The sequence below is a fragment of the Heterocephalus glaber genome, unplaced genomic scaffold, assembly GCF_053883595.1.
Source record: "Heterocephalus glaber isolate CG9 unplaced genomic scaffold, H.glaber_assembly_v1.0 deba00000347, whole genome shotgun sequence".
In the NCBI taxonomy this organism is placed as follows: Eukaryota; Metazoa; Chordata; class Mammalia; order Rodentia; family Bathyergidae; genus Heterocephalus; species Heterocephalus glaber.
Window position 1 is genome coordinate 46644391 of NW_028258143.1, and position 13660 is coordinate 46658050.

Sequence of the window (13660 nt, forward strand, 5' to 3'; positions counted from 1 at the left end):
CTCATAAAACTTTAATATATGTTATACCTTCTTGATTTTTCACACACATATATATAATATTTGGTTTTCTGGACTCTCAAGTAAGACTTTACATTTACCTATGTAAATTTTAGTCATCTTAGATACAGTCTACTACTAGACTTAAATATATTTTAATATATTTTAGCATATTTCCTGTATTTGCCAGTCTTATTCATCATAAATTTGATATCTGCATTCTGTATACATTTCTCTTGTTCATTGAATTGATTGTTGAAGATTTAAGACAGGGTTCTGAAGAAGCTGCCCTCTAGGAAATAATCATTTGGATAAGATACAATCTGCTTCATTGTTTCTGATTCCTGCTACATTCTTTCAATTGGTCACCAGAACATGACAGTATGTTACTTATTGAATGCTTAACGTGTCCATAAATACTGTTTAATATCATTTTTCTTTGCTTAGTTTTTCTTATTCTCACTACTTCCCTAGCTTGTAGACACAAATGATTCTTACCTAATAAACTTCATAGTAATATTTGACTTTGAAAATAAATGTTTTACTCCACATTTAGAAATACTTATTTATTCCCAGTTTTTTAGTAAGAAATTGGCATTCCACTTTTAGAACTCACTATCTTGCTTTTAAAAAAATCTTCAATTATGCTAGCTCTGGTTTCTACAACTGCATATGAAATGTGCTGCATGTATGGCCCTATTTACTTTAAAACTTGGATCAAATAACAGCATTGGAAATAGCTTACTTTCACTAAGTTCTTTATATGTGGATCAATTCACTGAATGCTCCCACTGTTCAAATGAGGAAACTTTATGTTCCAAACATCTCATTTTATGGTTGAGAAAACTGAGATAAACTGGTAAAATAAAAATTACAACTTAGATTCTACTTACTATACTCAGTCTTTCAATACTTGCTAGAAAAAGTTCTGTCAAGCCAAGGAATACAATTATGCTGTCGAAAATGTTCCATCCTACTTGAAAATATTGATATGGATGCATGGCAATTATTTTAAGAATCATTTCTGCTGTAAAGATCCCAATACAAGCCTAAATAGAAATGAACAAACACATAGGGAACAATTATTCCAATACTTATATCAGAAATGTCATACACAGAAACTGTAGCACAGTGGCAACTTTTCACCCTCACATTCCCCAAAACCTCACTCAAGATCGGGTTAGTTTGGATTCTGCATTATGACAAAAGACACATACATTGTATTGAACTATCACATGTCAGACACCATCTATGAAATGACTGATTATTTTAATAAATGTCATTCTTGCAGAAAACAAAAGGATATTTGAGGGTGAAAAAATCTTTCCATTTTGAATTGTTCATTTTGAGAAATGAAATATATGTTAAGAAATTCAATTTTTCAACCTATGAAAGAATAAAAATGGACAAACACTATCCAGAATAAAATGGCAAATCTGTGGAAAATGTCTTTTAAAGACTGCACTGGCAGAAATAACTAAATTACTGATTTAATATCTAGTAAATGTAGAGCTCAAAACTGATTAATATCAGTTTCATTGTTTATATTGGTCCTAAGCAACTAAAATAACAATAAAAGCTAGGATATGTAAATAATATAAATTTTTGTTAATGTATTTTGTTTTTAAACTTTATTTGGAAAAGGACAGGTGAATCTCAAAAATACCTTGTCAAAATGATAATCTCCAATGTAAGGCAAACAAACAAAACAGACAGGGCCAGGCATTGCTTTAGTCAGGATTCAGGATTCAGAGTTCAGGTACTGGTGTCTGTTCTTCCACCTGTCTACTCTAACCTATGGGACAATGGTACCAAGACTGCATATTTGAGGAGGGACAGGCAATATATAATTTCCATCAAATCTGACTAGCAAGCAGCTGACTCAGAATTCAGAATTTAAGCCACAATATTTTAAGTGGCAGTTCCAGAACTATTTGATAATAACATTTACAAGTTGAGAGGTTGGGCAAGGGGGTAAAGCATGAACTTAATGCTTCACTCAACAAGAATGTAATAATATGTACTGGAACTGAAGTTATGACATAAAAAAATGAGAATAATAATGAATAATCCAATAGTAATGATGAAATTGTACATGAAAATAATGTACAATGAGTCTTACTATGTTTCCAATGCTGAGAAAATAAGAGGTGTCTTCACTCATTGGGTAATGCTCCAAGGCCAAAATATGTGTGTTTAAAATTATGCATATGAAAATAAAAAGATCAGTAAATGGGTTCATTATAATCCTATGCACAAAGTCTTTCAATTTTAGCCAACAAAGAGAACAATCCCAGATCAAGAAAGCTTTTGCAATCCTATACCAACACAATGGGCATTTCTTCCTGGATTTGTTAAATTCTGAAACGAGAGAAAAGTTAAAGATTAAAATTGTTTCACTTCTAGCTAGTAGACATTTTTGACTTTTACATACAAAGGCAAGATTTGATTTGGAATTAGCAAATCAGCTAATAGAAATAATCTATGATAATAAAAAGTAGAGTGAAGTAATTTTCTTTTATTTGTGTTTTCTATTTAGATAAATGAAAATAAAGAAAAGTATGCATTAAAGGAAAAACATTAAATAGATCTCAAGAAAACAAATGGAATAAAGGTGAAAACATTATGATTTAAAATTTCTACATTTATATGCTTTACAACATGGTGGCTGTCAATATTATTCATAATAAAGAATTACAGGTTACACGTAAAAAATGTAGAGATGAATCTAGAAAGGATCTTGAAATAGTATGGAATACAACTGGCCCTTGAACAACACAGAGATCAGAGACAAAGAAAGTAGAAGATTCTGATGTAACTTTCTGAATCTCCTAAAACTTATGGATGAATACTCTATTGCTAACTAGAAGCTTTATGGACATGTATCCTTATCTTTTGTCTGTATCTGACTAATGAATAGATGTGAAAATCACAGATTTCTTTTTACTGTGATATGCAATGTACCAGAGAGATGACCTGCTCATATAGAGACGATTAGCATCATACAGAGTTTTCCTGAGTTTATTCCTAACTTTGCTCATTGTAATAATGGAAGGTGACTATAAAAGTATTATAGTATGTGCTACAGTTTATTTTCCAAAATTATGATTAAGGATTGCATCTTTACATTTCTCTTGGCTGCAAATGTTAACATGTTAGGTTTGTTTATGTACATAAGTTTTGACAATTTTAAGTTTTTATAATTTGTGGACACAGTTGTAAACAATAAAATAGATTATTATCTACATGTTTTGTGCATTCATGAAACATCTTTATCTTAATTTTTTCAATATTTCTAGACTATGTAGTTCACCTGCATGTTTTTTTAAATTGTTAGAAATGTGAGATAGGAAGAAAAGGTCTAAAGGGGAAGGGAAAGTGGGAGGGGTAGGGGAAAGGGAAGAGGGGAAAGGAATAAATATGAGAAAAGGAAAAAATGGAAGCAAAGTCTTGGTAAATAGGGGGGGTGGAGGGGTTGAAGGGAGAGCAGGGGAATGGGGAAAAAATAAGAACCAAGAGAGACTATGTAAAGATGCAAATTTCCAATGATGAATGTCAGCATATTGTATACCTAAAATATACCAATAATATTAATGAATGAAAAAATTATATTATTTAAAAATTTTGGTTATAATCATCTAAATTCTGAAAAGATGAAGATTTCCTTAAAAGTGAGTGTTACGAATATCATAATACCTCCTCCTTGAATGTCTAATTGTTTTGTGTTTTTATATTATTTACTTTACCTTCTTTATGTCTGAAAGTAGACTCTTCCAACATTTCCACTGAAGTGCTCAGGCAAGTTGGTAATCTTTTCTTCATTTCTATTTGTGTGGTTTTGGTCTGAAAATAAATTTAGTACATATAATATTGGCCTCTCCCTTTTAAAAGTCCTAAACTACAACTGTAAAAAGGTTAAAACCTTTCTAAAAATGCTGATTCTTACTTCTAGGAATCTCTTTGGGTTCTATCATTTGAAAATCTCTGCATTACTTCCAGTATTAAACTGATTTAGGATTATATTTAAAAAACCGAGTATTATGTAGTTAATAAAATTTTGTTTGTTTGTTTGTTTTGGTACCAGGGATTGAACTTGGGACCTTGTGCTTGTGAGGCAGGTGCCGGAACCACTGAGCTAAATCCCTGGTCTGTAGTCAATAAAATTTTATGCTGAGTTCAAAAATAAAAATAAAGACCACTCAATGTTAGTGGTATTATTTAAGTTTGAGAAAGAAGTCAACATCGAGTGCAAAACTATGGTAAAATGTTCAATTTTAAATATGCTAATGAATATTTCCCCCGCACCTTAACGTGTTTTGTTTGTTTGTTTTTTGCTTAAATATATGTTATGTGTATAACTTTTAAAATTCTCCTGGAGAAATAAAAATGATTTGGATTTTTGATGATGAAATGAGTTTTAAAGAGTATCAGGTATTCCAATATATTTTAAAAAGCTGACTTGGACAGAACATGTATGATACTAAACTAACAGAATAGGATATTGTTCCAAAAGGAATAATTTCCTTTTTCCCTCATACCTTTTGAGTAACATTTTAAGAGGTGTTTTGCTTTGTTCATCTTTGTAACAGGGTTAAAAAGAATTGTAAAGATACTCAAAATCATAGATTTTGATGTAGATATTACAAGTGCTACACAATCATAACAATCACAAGAATAGCCAGATATGCTTCCAGTGATCATGTGGAAACATGATAATAGATGGACGACAGCACACGGTATTAACACTAACTGTTTTTACACTGGATACACACAAAGAATGATAATATTTGTATGCTACTTGACTTGAGGTAAACAGGTGGGACTGCCCTGAAATAAAGTTAACTGGCAAGGAGCCTACTGCTGCCCTCACACTGAGGTAATAATGCCCAAGGCTCATCAATTACCTGTACCCAGCATAGTTCTCTGGTAGGTAAGTTCTGCTACTCTACACCTGAGGTAGCACTATAGATATCCAGGGAGTCATCATATTCGTCTCACTCAGCATCAGGCAAGACTCCTCTAATTTCTTAAATACCAAACCTAGAGGTTGAAACTGCACACTGAGTTTCATCAGGAAAATGACAGATTCTCTGAATTTTGCAGAGCTTTATTCCCTCGCTTACTTTTAGTTGAAATCTCAGTAGCTGAGTTTAAATTATTTACTTAAGAAATGCTGATCTCAGATAAAATTTTCACTGAATTACAAGGTTATATAACATGGAAGTTATGAATTATACGATTCCAAATTTCTATGAAATAAAAACCAATAGAAATAAATTTATTGTTACTAATATCTAACAAGGATCTCCCAGATGTGTATCTGCATAAAGATGATACTTTGTGATACAGTGTGAAATCCTCAACAAATATTTTTAATACAGAGGAATTGTTTCTCATGGAACTATGTCAGATAATCACAATGTTTGTTTGCAAAAGAGTAGTCCAGCAAAGCAAATTGTTTTTGTGTGAGAGTAGGGAAGGGGAGGCTGGCAGTAATGTGATTGTTGGTAGACTGACTCAGTGTTCAGTTTTCTACTCATTTGGCATAAACTGTGAACATATTTTAGACCACACAGTGAATGGACCACACATTAGTTTAGTAATATATTTACTTCAATTGAACTACTTATAAATGTTGAATGAATGGCTGTGTATTGGACAACTACTGATATAGCTATTTCCAAAGCAAATTTAGAATATTATAACTCAACAACTGTTCTGTTTGGGAAATTTAAGAGCTAATAAGAGTATCTGCCTGAAATTTAGACAATCCAATGAGATTAGATTGGAAAAGGGCACTTCTCAAAACTCACTTAAATTTTCTTTATATCATAAGCATTAATAATGAAGAACTTAGTGAATACTGTAATGTTTTGCATTTACTCAGCTGCAAATATCTGATATGTTCATCAGGTTCAGACTTGCTCTCTGTATGCAGCCATTCTATCTTCCTAATCCCCTGACTCCTGCTCCCGTCCTTCAGCATAGGTTCCTTCTGTACATCTCAATCTAAATTTTTTGACTGAGAAATCCCCTATTTTTTTATGAGAGATCCTTTATTAAAGGTTCTCAATGTATCACGCCTCTCTGCTTCATTGTACTTCTTTCATTTCATTTTTAAAATATAAATAATCATATAGTGAACCATAGGGACTCAATATCTAGCCTCAACAATTCGTAACATTATATTCTTCTCTTCTGTTTATTTTCAACTCATTTATTTGAAAAAAATGTATAAAATCCTGATATTGTATAATTTTCAGATGAAGCTCCTTAAAAAGCATATGTCATAATACTACTGCATGCCAGCAACATTAGTAATTTATTAATATTACCCAATACCCAGAAAATACTGTTTTCTTTCATTACTCAATTTTTTTTTCAGTACTGGGAATTCAATCAAGGGCATTCACACTGAACTACATTCTCAGATTTTTTAATTTTTATTTTGAGCCAGAGTCTTGCTAAGTCATTTTAAGTTGCCTAGGTTGGGAGTCAAACTTGCAGTCCTCCTGCCTCAGCCTGCAAGAGGGCTGGGATTATAAGACAGCACTACCATAAACAACTAAATAATTATTTCACAGTTTATTTGTTCAAATAAAAGTACAAACAAGGATTATACTTGCATTTGTTTGGAGTGCTACTAATTATATTCTGATGTCAATTTATTTTTTCTTATAAGATTTGTTAAAAATACTGGATCACTTATAGACTATTTCACATTCTCAATTAAGCAAGTTGTGCCCTTTCAATGTAATTTAACGTGTGCTTATAGCCTGTCCTACGGTCCTTGAGAAAGACAGTTATATCAATAGGCTTACTAGTCTTAGATTTTGGCAAGTATATGGTATGCATGTTGCTTTGTGTTTCCTATTCATAGTATTTGGAAATACATAACTTCTTGTCTTAGGTATACAGTTTTGTGTTTATGACAATTTTATAGAAAATCTCCCCATTAAACTATTAGCTTTATGAATACAGACAATGTATTTGTATTTGTTAAAAGTTTTTATCATTCATGTTTAGTACAATGGTCAATACTGTTTTAATTTATTAGATAAATGAGCTAGAAGGATGTAAATTTAGATGTGGCAAATATTTTTAAATACCTAATTTTCTTCCTGAGTTTTTGCCAGTAGATAGCAATACTTAGGAAAAGTTTCACCTGCAAATGGTGTAACTGATGAAATAATACTGTTTCAGCATTTGCCTCCAGAGCAAGGTAGTAAAGTGAACAGTGGGGCTTCCTCCAGAGTCAGAGTCAGCATAGGTCAAATTTGCATCAGAAACACTGTAATAGAACTGAATTTAATATTATATGAAGACACATCAGATATCTGGCACAAAGACTAGCACTCGATTAATTTTATATACTGCTACTATTGCTATCATTATTATTATTTTAATTATGCTTAAATATAGTCAAAGACTTAAGAATTCATTTTGGTCCCCTGCCCCAGTGCAGCACAGGTGAGCTGCTCCCAGAGCCCAGGAGGAGGCTCGCAGGCTGCCATACCACCCCTTCCTCCAGTGCACAGGAGTTGAGCCACACGGGTGCCAGCAACAACTGCCCCTGCCATCAAGATGAGAAGACACGTAAACAAGTCTCAAAACCAGACTTCCAGATCACCTAAAGCAACCCCAAAGGGAAATGAGATGGAACACTCTGACATGCAACAACCTAGACTCCCTGAATAGGCAACAAAAGAGGATCTGGAAAAAATAAAATCAGAAATAATTTCTCAGATAACAGCAGAGATTCTGCCCATAGTGCAAGACACGATTAATAAATCTAGAGAAGACACAGATTAAAAAAATAGAGGAACTGAGGAACATGATGGAATCCCAACATAGGAAAAAAATGGAATCCATAAAACAGATGCAAACAGAGTTCCAGGAGATGAAAAACTCCATTGAAAGCTTACACAGAAAAATGAGCCAATGTGAGGACAGAATTTCAGACATAGAAAATAAGATTGCAATTAGAGACCAGGAAAAGAAAAATTGCTTTAAAATAGTAAGGGACCACAAGAAACCAATCCAGCAGCTATGAGACAATGCAAAGAAGAATAACATAAGACCGATCAGAGTTACTAGGAAAAGAAAAGTTTCTTTAAAATTGTAAGCAACCACGAGAAATCAATCCAGCAGCTGTTAGATGATGCAAAAAACAATAACATAAGACTGACTAAAGTCAATGAAGAAACAGGAGAGAGTGCAGATGACATAAAAAAAAACTGTTCACAGAAGTGATGGCAGAAAACTTCCCAAGCAGGGGAAAAGAACTTGACATACAGATAAGTGAGGCATATGGGACTCCAAATAGCCTTGATCAAAAAAAAAATCTACACAAAGACATATAATTGTTAAGATTCCAGAAACCCAACAGAAGAACAAAGTTCTACAAGCAGTGAGAGAAAAGAAACAAATCACATACAAAGGAAAGCCCATCAGAATCACAGCAGACTTCTCAATGCAAACCCTCAAGGCAAGAAGAGCTTGGAGTGATGTATTTCAAGCCCTAAAGGAAAACAGCCTCCAACCCAGATTGATGTACCCTGCAAAACTATCTTTCAAAATTGATGGAGAAATAAGATACTTTCATGATAAAGAGCACCTCAAGAACTTCATGAATACCAAACCGGCACTCCAAAAAATTTTAGACGATATCCTAGGAAAAGACAATGAGGATCACAACCCCAGGAAGCCCAGCAGAATGAATCCACTGGCCACAAGAAATTAAAAGCTAAGGGGGAGAATCCAACAAAAAGAAAATGTCATGACAATGATAAGTTAATACGTATCAGTTATAACCATCAGTGTCAATGGTCTCAACTCACCAATCAAAAGAAATAGACTGGCAGAATGGGTCAAGAAGCAAGATCCAACAATATGCTGCATACAAGAAACACACTTAATTCAAAAAGAATTAAGACTGAATAGACTGAAAGTTGAAGGGTGGAAAACAATACTACATGCCACAGGAACCCCCCAAAAAGCAGGAGTAGCTATCCTCTTTGCAGACCAAGTGGATTTCAAACCCACACTGATTAAGATTAAGAGAGACAAAGAAGGACACTACATCCTTGTAAAGGGAACAGTCCAAGGGGAAGAGATGACAATCATAAATATCTATTCCAGCTATATAAAACAAATACTATTGAACAGGAAAAATCATGTAAGCACTAATAGAATAGTAGTGGAGAACCTCAATACCCCATTGTGACAAAGAGATAGAGCAACTAGACAAAAAACAAGCAATGAAATACTAGAACTCAATCAAACTCTGGAACAAATGAACTTAACAGATGTGTGCAGAGTGTTTCTCCCCACAAAATCAGAATATACATTCTTTTCAGCTGCACAAGGGTCATTCTCCAAAATAGACCACATACTCACTCATAGAACATATTTAGGTAAGTGCAAAGGAATTGAAGTTATCCCCTGTATAGTATCAGATCATAATACGATGAAATTGGAGATAAATAGCAAAAGAAACTGCAAAAATTTCATAAACACATGGAAATTGAACAACACACTTTTGAATAAACAATGGGTCACAGACAAAATTAAAGAAGGAATCAGACAGTTTCCTCAATTAAATGACAATGACAATGCAACATATCAGAATCTATAGGTCACAAAGAAAGCAGTCTTACAAGGGAAATTCATAGCAGTGAATACTCATTTTAGGAAAATAGAGTGAGCCCAATAAAACAACTTGATGCTGAACCTCAAGCTTCTAGAAAAAGAGCAGGACAAACCCAAAGCTCATAGAAAGGAGGAAATTATAAAGATCAGGGCAGAAATCAATGGAAGGGAGACTAAGAAAACAATACAAACAATCAATGAAGCCAAGAGTTGGTTCTTTGAAAGAATGAACAAAACTGACAAACCCTTAGCCAACCTTATCAGAAAAAGGAAATAAAAGGCCCAAATCTATGCAATTAGGAATGAAAAGGGTGAAATTACAACAGACCCAGCAGAAATCCAGAGGATCAATACCTACTTCCAGAATTTATAGGCCAATAAGATGGAAAATACAGAAGAAATGGACAGATTCCTAGACACGTATGAATTACCAAAGTTGAACGAAGAAGACCTAAAAATTTTAAACAACCAAATATCAATTAAAGAAACTGAAAATGTAATTAAAAATTTACCAACTAAGAAAAGCCCAGGTCCTGATGGCTTCACCACTGAATTCTACAAGACATTTAGAGAGGAACTACTGCCACTACTGTTTCAACTCTTCAATGAAATTGAAAGGGAAGCAATACTCCCAAATTCATTCCTGGAAGCAAGCATCACCTTGATCCCCAAAGCAGAGAAAGACTCAAATGAAAAAGAGAACAATAGGCCGATCTCACTAATCAACATAGATGCAAAAATGCTTAATAAGATAATGGCAAATAGTATGCGCAAGATTATCAAGAAGATCATACACCCTGACCAAGTACGATTCATCCCAGGGATCCAGGTATGGTTCAACATACTCAAATCAATCAATGTAGTACACTATATCAACAGAGCCAAGGACGAAAACCATATGATCATCTCAATAGATTCAGAAAAAGCATTTGAGAAAATCCAACATGCATTTATGATAAAAATCTTACAAAAAATTGGAATAGATAGTCTCTACCTCAATCTGATAAAAACCATCTATGAAAAACCAATAGCCAATCACACTAAATGGTCAAAAACTGAAATCCTTCACACTAAAATCAGGAACAAGACAAAGCTGTCCATTATCACCACTTCTATTCAATATAGTTTTGGAAACATTAGCCATGGCAATTAGACAAAAGAAAGAAATAAAAGGAATAAAAATAGGAAATGAAGAAGTCAAATTGTGATTATTTGCAGATGACATGATACTCTATATAGAAGACCCCAAGAACTCCACCAAAAGTCTTCTAGAATTAAAAACCAAATTCAGTAAAGTAACTGGATTCAAGGTCAACATACAAAAATCAGTAGCATTCCTCTACACAAACAGCAGACTCATTGAGAGAGAAATAGGGCAAAGAATTCCTTTCACAATAGTATCAAAAAACCTGAAATACCTAGGAATCAACCTAACAAGAAATCAAAGACCTCTTCTCTGAAAACTTTGGCACTCTGAAAAGAGAGATTGAAAATTATATCAGAAAATGGAATGACATACCTTCCTCCTGGGTAGGAAGGATCAACATAGTGAAAATGGCCATATTTCCAAAACTGCTATATAGATTCAATGAGATCTCAATTAAAATTCCAGCAGCATGCTTCATAGACCTTGAGAAAACATCCCAAATATTTATTTGGAAGAAGAAGAGACCTAGAATAGCATAAGCAATTCTAGGTAACAGAGACATGGCAGGGGGTATCACAATCCCCAACTTGAAACTATACTACAAAGCTACTATGTTAAAAAAACAGCATGCTACTGGCAAAGAAACAAACCTGAGGACCAGTGGAACAGATTACAAGATCCAGAAACAACTCCAGACATACTTTGCCACCCCTTCTTTGACAAAGGAGCCAAACACCCTTACTGGAGGAAAGATAGCCTCTTTAATAAATGGTGCTGGAGAAATTGGGTTTCAACTTGCCAAAGATTAAAACTAGACCTATATCTCTCATCATGCACTCAATTAAAAATAGAAATGGATTAAAGATCTAAATATTAAAACAGAAACGCTGCACTGGCTGGAAGAGAAGTTAGGTATAACTCTTGAAGACACTGGTGTAAGAAAAGACTTTATGAACAAAACCTCAGTTGCCCATGAACTAGCACAAACAATCAACAAGTGGGATCTCTTCTTACTAAAAAGCTTCTACACAGTAAGTGAAACCACCAGCAGGGTGAAGAGACAATCCACAATGTGGGAAAATATCTTCACCTGCTCTTCCTCAGACAAAGGTCTACTATCTCAAATCTATAAAGAACTTAAAAAGATCAGACCTCCCAAATTTAAAGACCCAATCCAAAAATGGGCATCTGAAATGAACAGACATTTCTCACACAAACAAGTAGAAATAGCAAATAAATACATGAAAAAATGTTCAACACAAATGGTCATTCGAGAGATGCAAATGAAAACAAGGCTGAGATTCCCCCTCACTCCAGAAAGAATGGCTGCTATCATGAAATCAACCAATAACAAATGCTGGCTGGGCTGTGGGGAAAGAGGAACCCTTGTCCACTGCTGGTGGGAGTGTAGACTGGTGCAAGCACTGTGGAAATCAGTATGGAGATACCTCAAAGAACTAGGACTGGAAGTCCCATTTGACCCCACTATTCCCCTGCTGGGTATCTTCCCCAAAGAATTAAAAGAATCATACCACAGTGATATATGTGCACCCATGTTCATAGCAGCACAGTTTGTAATAGCTAAAACTTGGAAACAGCCCAAATGCCCATCAACTGGAGACTGGATAAAGAAAATGTGGTGGTTGTTTTATAAAATGGAGTACTACTCAGCCATAAAAAATGAGAAATTAGTGCCAGGGATTTAACTCAGTGGTTCTGCCACCTGGCTCGCAAGTGCAAGGTCCCAAGTTTGATCCCTGGTACCAACAAAACAAAACAAAACAAAACAGAATAATAAACAAAAAAACCCCAAGAAATTAGAGACATTTATAGCTAAATGGATGCACATTGAGGCGATACTCTTAAGTGAAATAAATAGGACCCCATGTATAAATACTGAATAGTTTCTCTAGGGTGAAAAACTGAAAGTGTAAACAAGGACTCAAAAGTATAATAGATAATGTGAAATAGGAAGGAAAGGGACAAAGAGGAAGGGGAAGTGGGAGGGGGAGGGGAACGGAAAGAAGGGAATGGAATTAATATGAGAAAATGAAAAAAATGGAAGCAAAGTCTTTGTAAATAGGGAGGGATGGAGGGGTTGAAGGGAGGGCAGGGGAAGGGGGAAAAAATAAGAAACAAGAGATTATGTAAAGGTGTGAATTTCCAATGATGAATGTCATTGTATTGTATACCTAAAATGTACCAATAAAAGGATATATAAAATTTAAAAAAATAATGTATGTAAAGCTTTTTAAGTTGAATCTGGAGTGCAATAAATAGTATTAATATTATATGGTTATGAAATATCTGCAATGTAAGGCTATTCAAAGACAAACTTTTCTATAAAGATCAAAAGTTCTTAGTGTGGACAATTGCATGTGATAGTTTGGGTAAAAGGTATCTTTAATATGAGGTGTAATTCTCATATATGACAATTTTATTCATATATTTAATATTTTTTCAAGTGCTTAGTTTATTCTGAGTATTAAAAGATGCTTTACACATGTTTCATTTGGGCTTGAAACAATGTACAACAAGTACTATAATTTTATAAATTTTTCAGAATAAAATCTGAGGTTTAGCACAGTTAATAAATTTCCAAATATCATACATATATTACATGGCTAAAATAGACTGAAATCTATAGTTATCTGACTGCAGGTAACTAGTTACCTGGTGCTTTTAGCAAATATAATCTATAACTGTCCCATAATATGAGAATATGATGCATCTAAGCTATCTCCCTCTAATTCCAGCATTGGAAATGTAATCTGACTGGTCTTTAATCACATCAATCACTTAAAAAGCCCTCAATATTTCCCATTCTATTATGTGTGTAAAGGTTTATACATTCATGAGGATGCT

The 13660-nt window shown here is 33.9% G+C and overlaps 1 protein-coding gene across 5 annotated transcripts in view; it reads right to left on the minus strand.

Moving 5' to 3' along the window:
* Scn7a (sodium voltage-gated channel alpha subunit 7) overlaps window positions 1–13660 on the minus strand; it is an 86876-nt gene that overhangs the window by 32355 nt on the left and 40861 nt on the right. For all 5 annotated transcript variants that reach the window (XM_087199876.1, XM_087199873.1, XM_013076927.3 and 2 more), the window contains 3 exons: window positions 3744–3840; window positions 2120–2358; window positions 891–1046 (listed from right to left, as the gene is read on the minus strand). In XM_087199876.1, the coding sequence (XP_087056002.1) occupies window positions 891–1046; window positions 2120–2358; window positions 3744–3840 (492 nt within the window). The remainder of the gene's footprint in view (window positions 1–890; window positions 1047–2119; window positions 2359–3743; window positions 3841–13660) is intronic.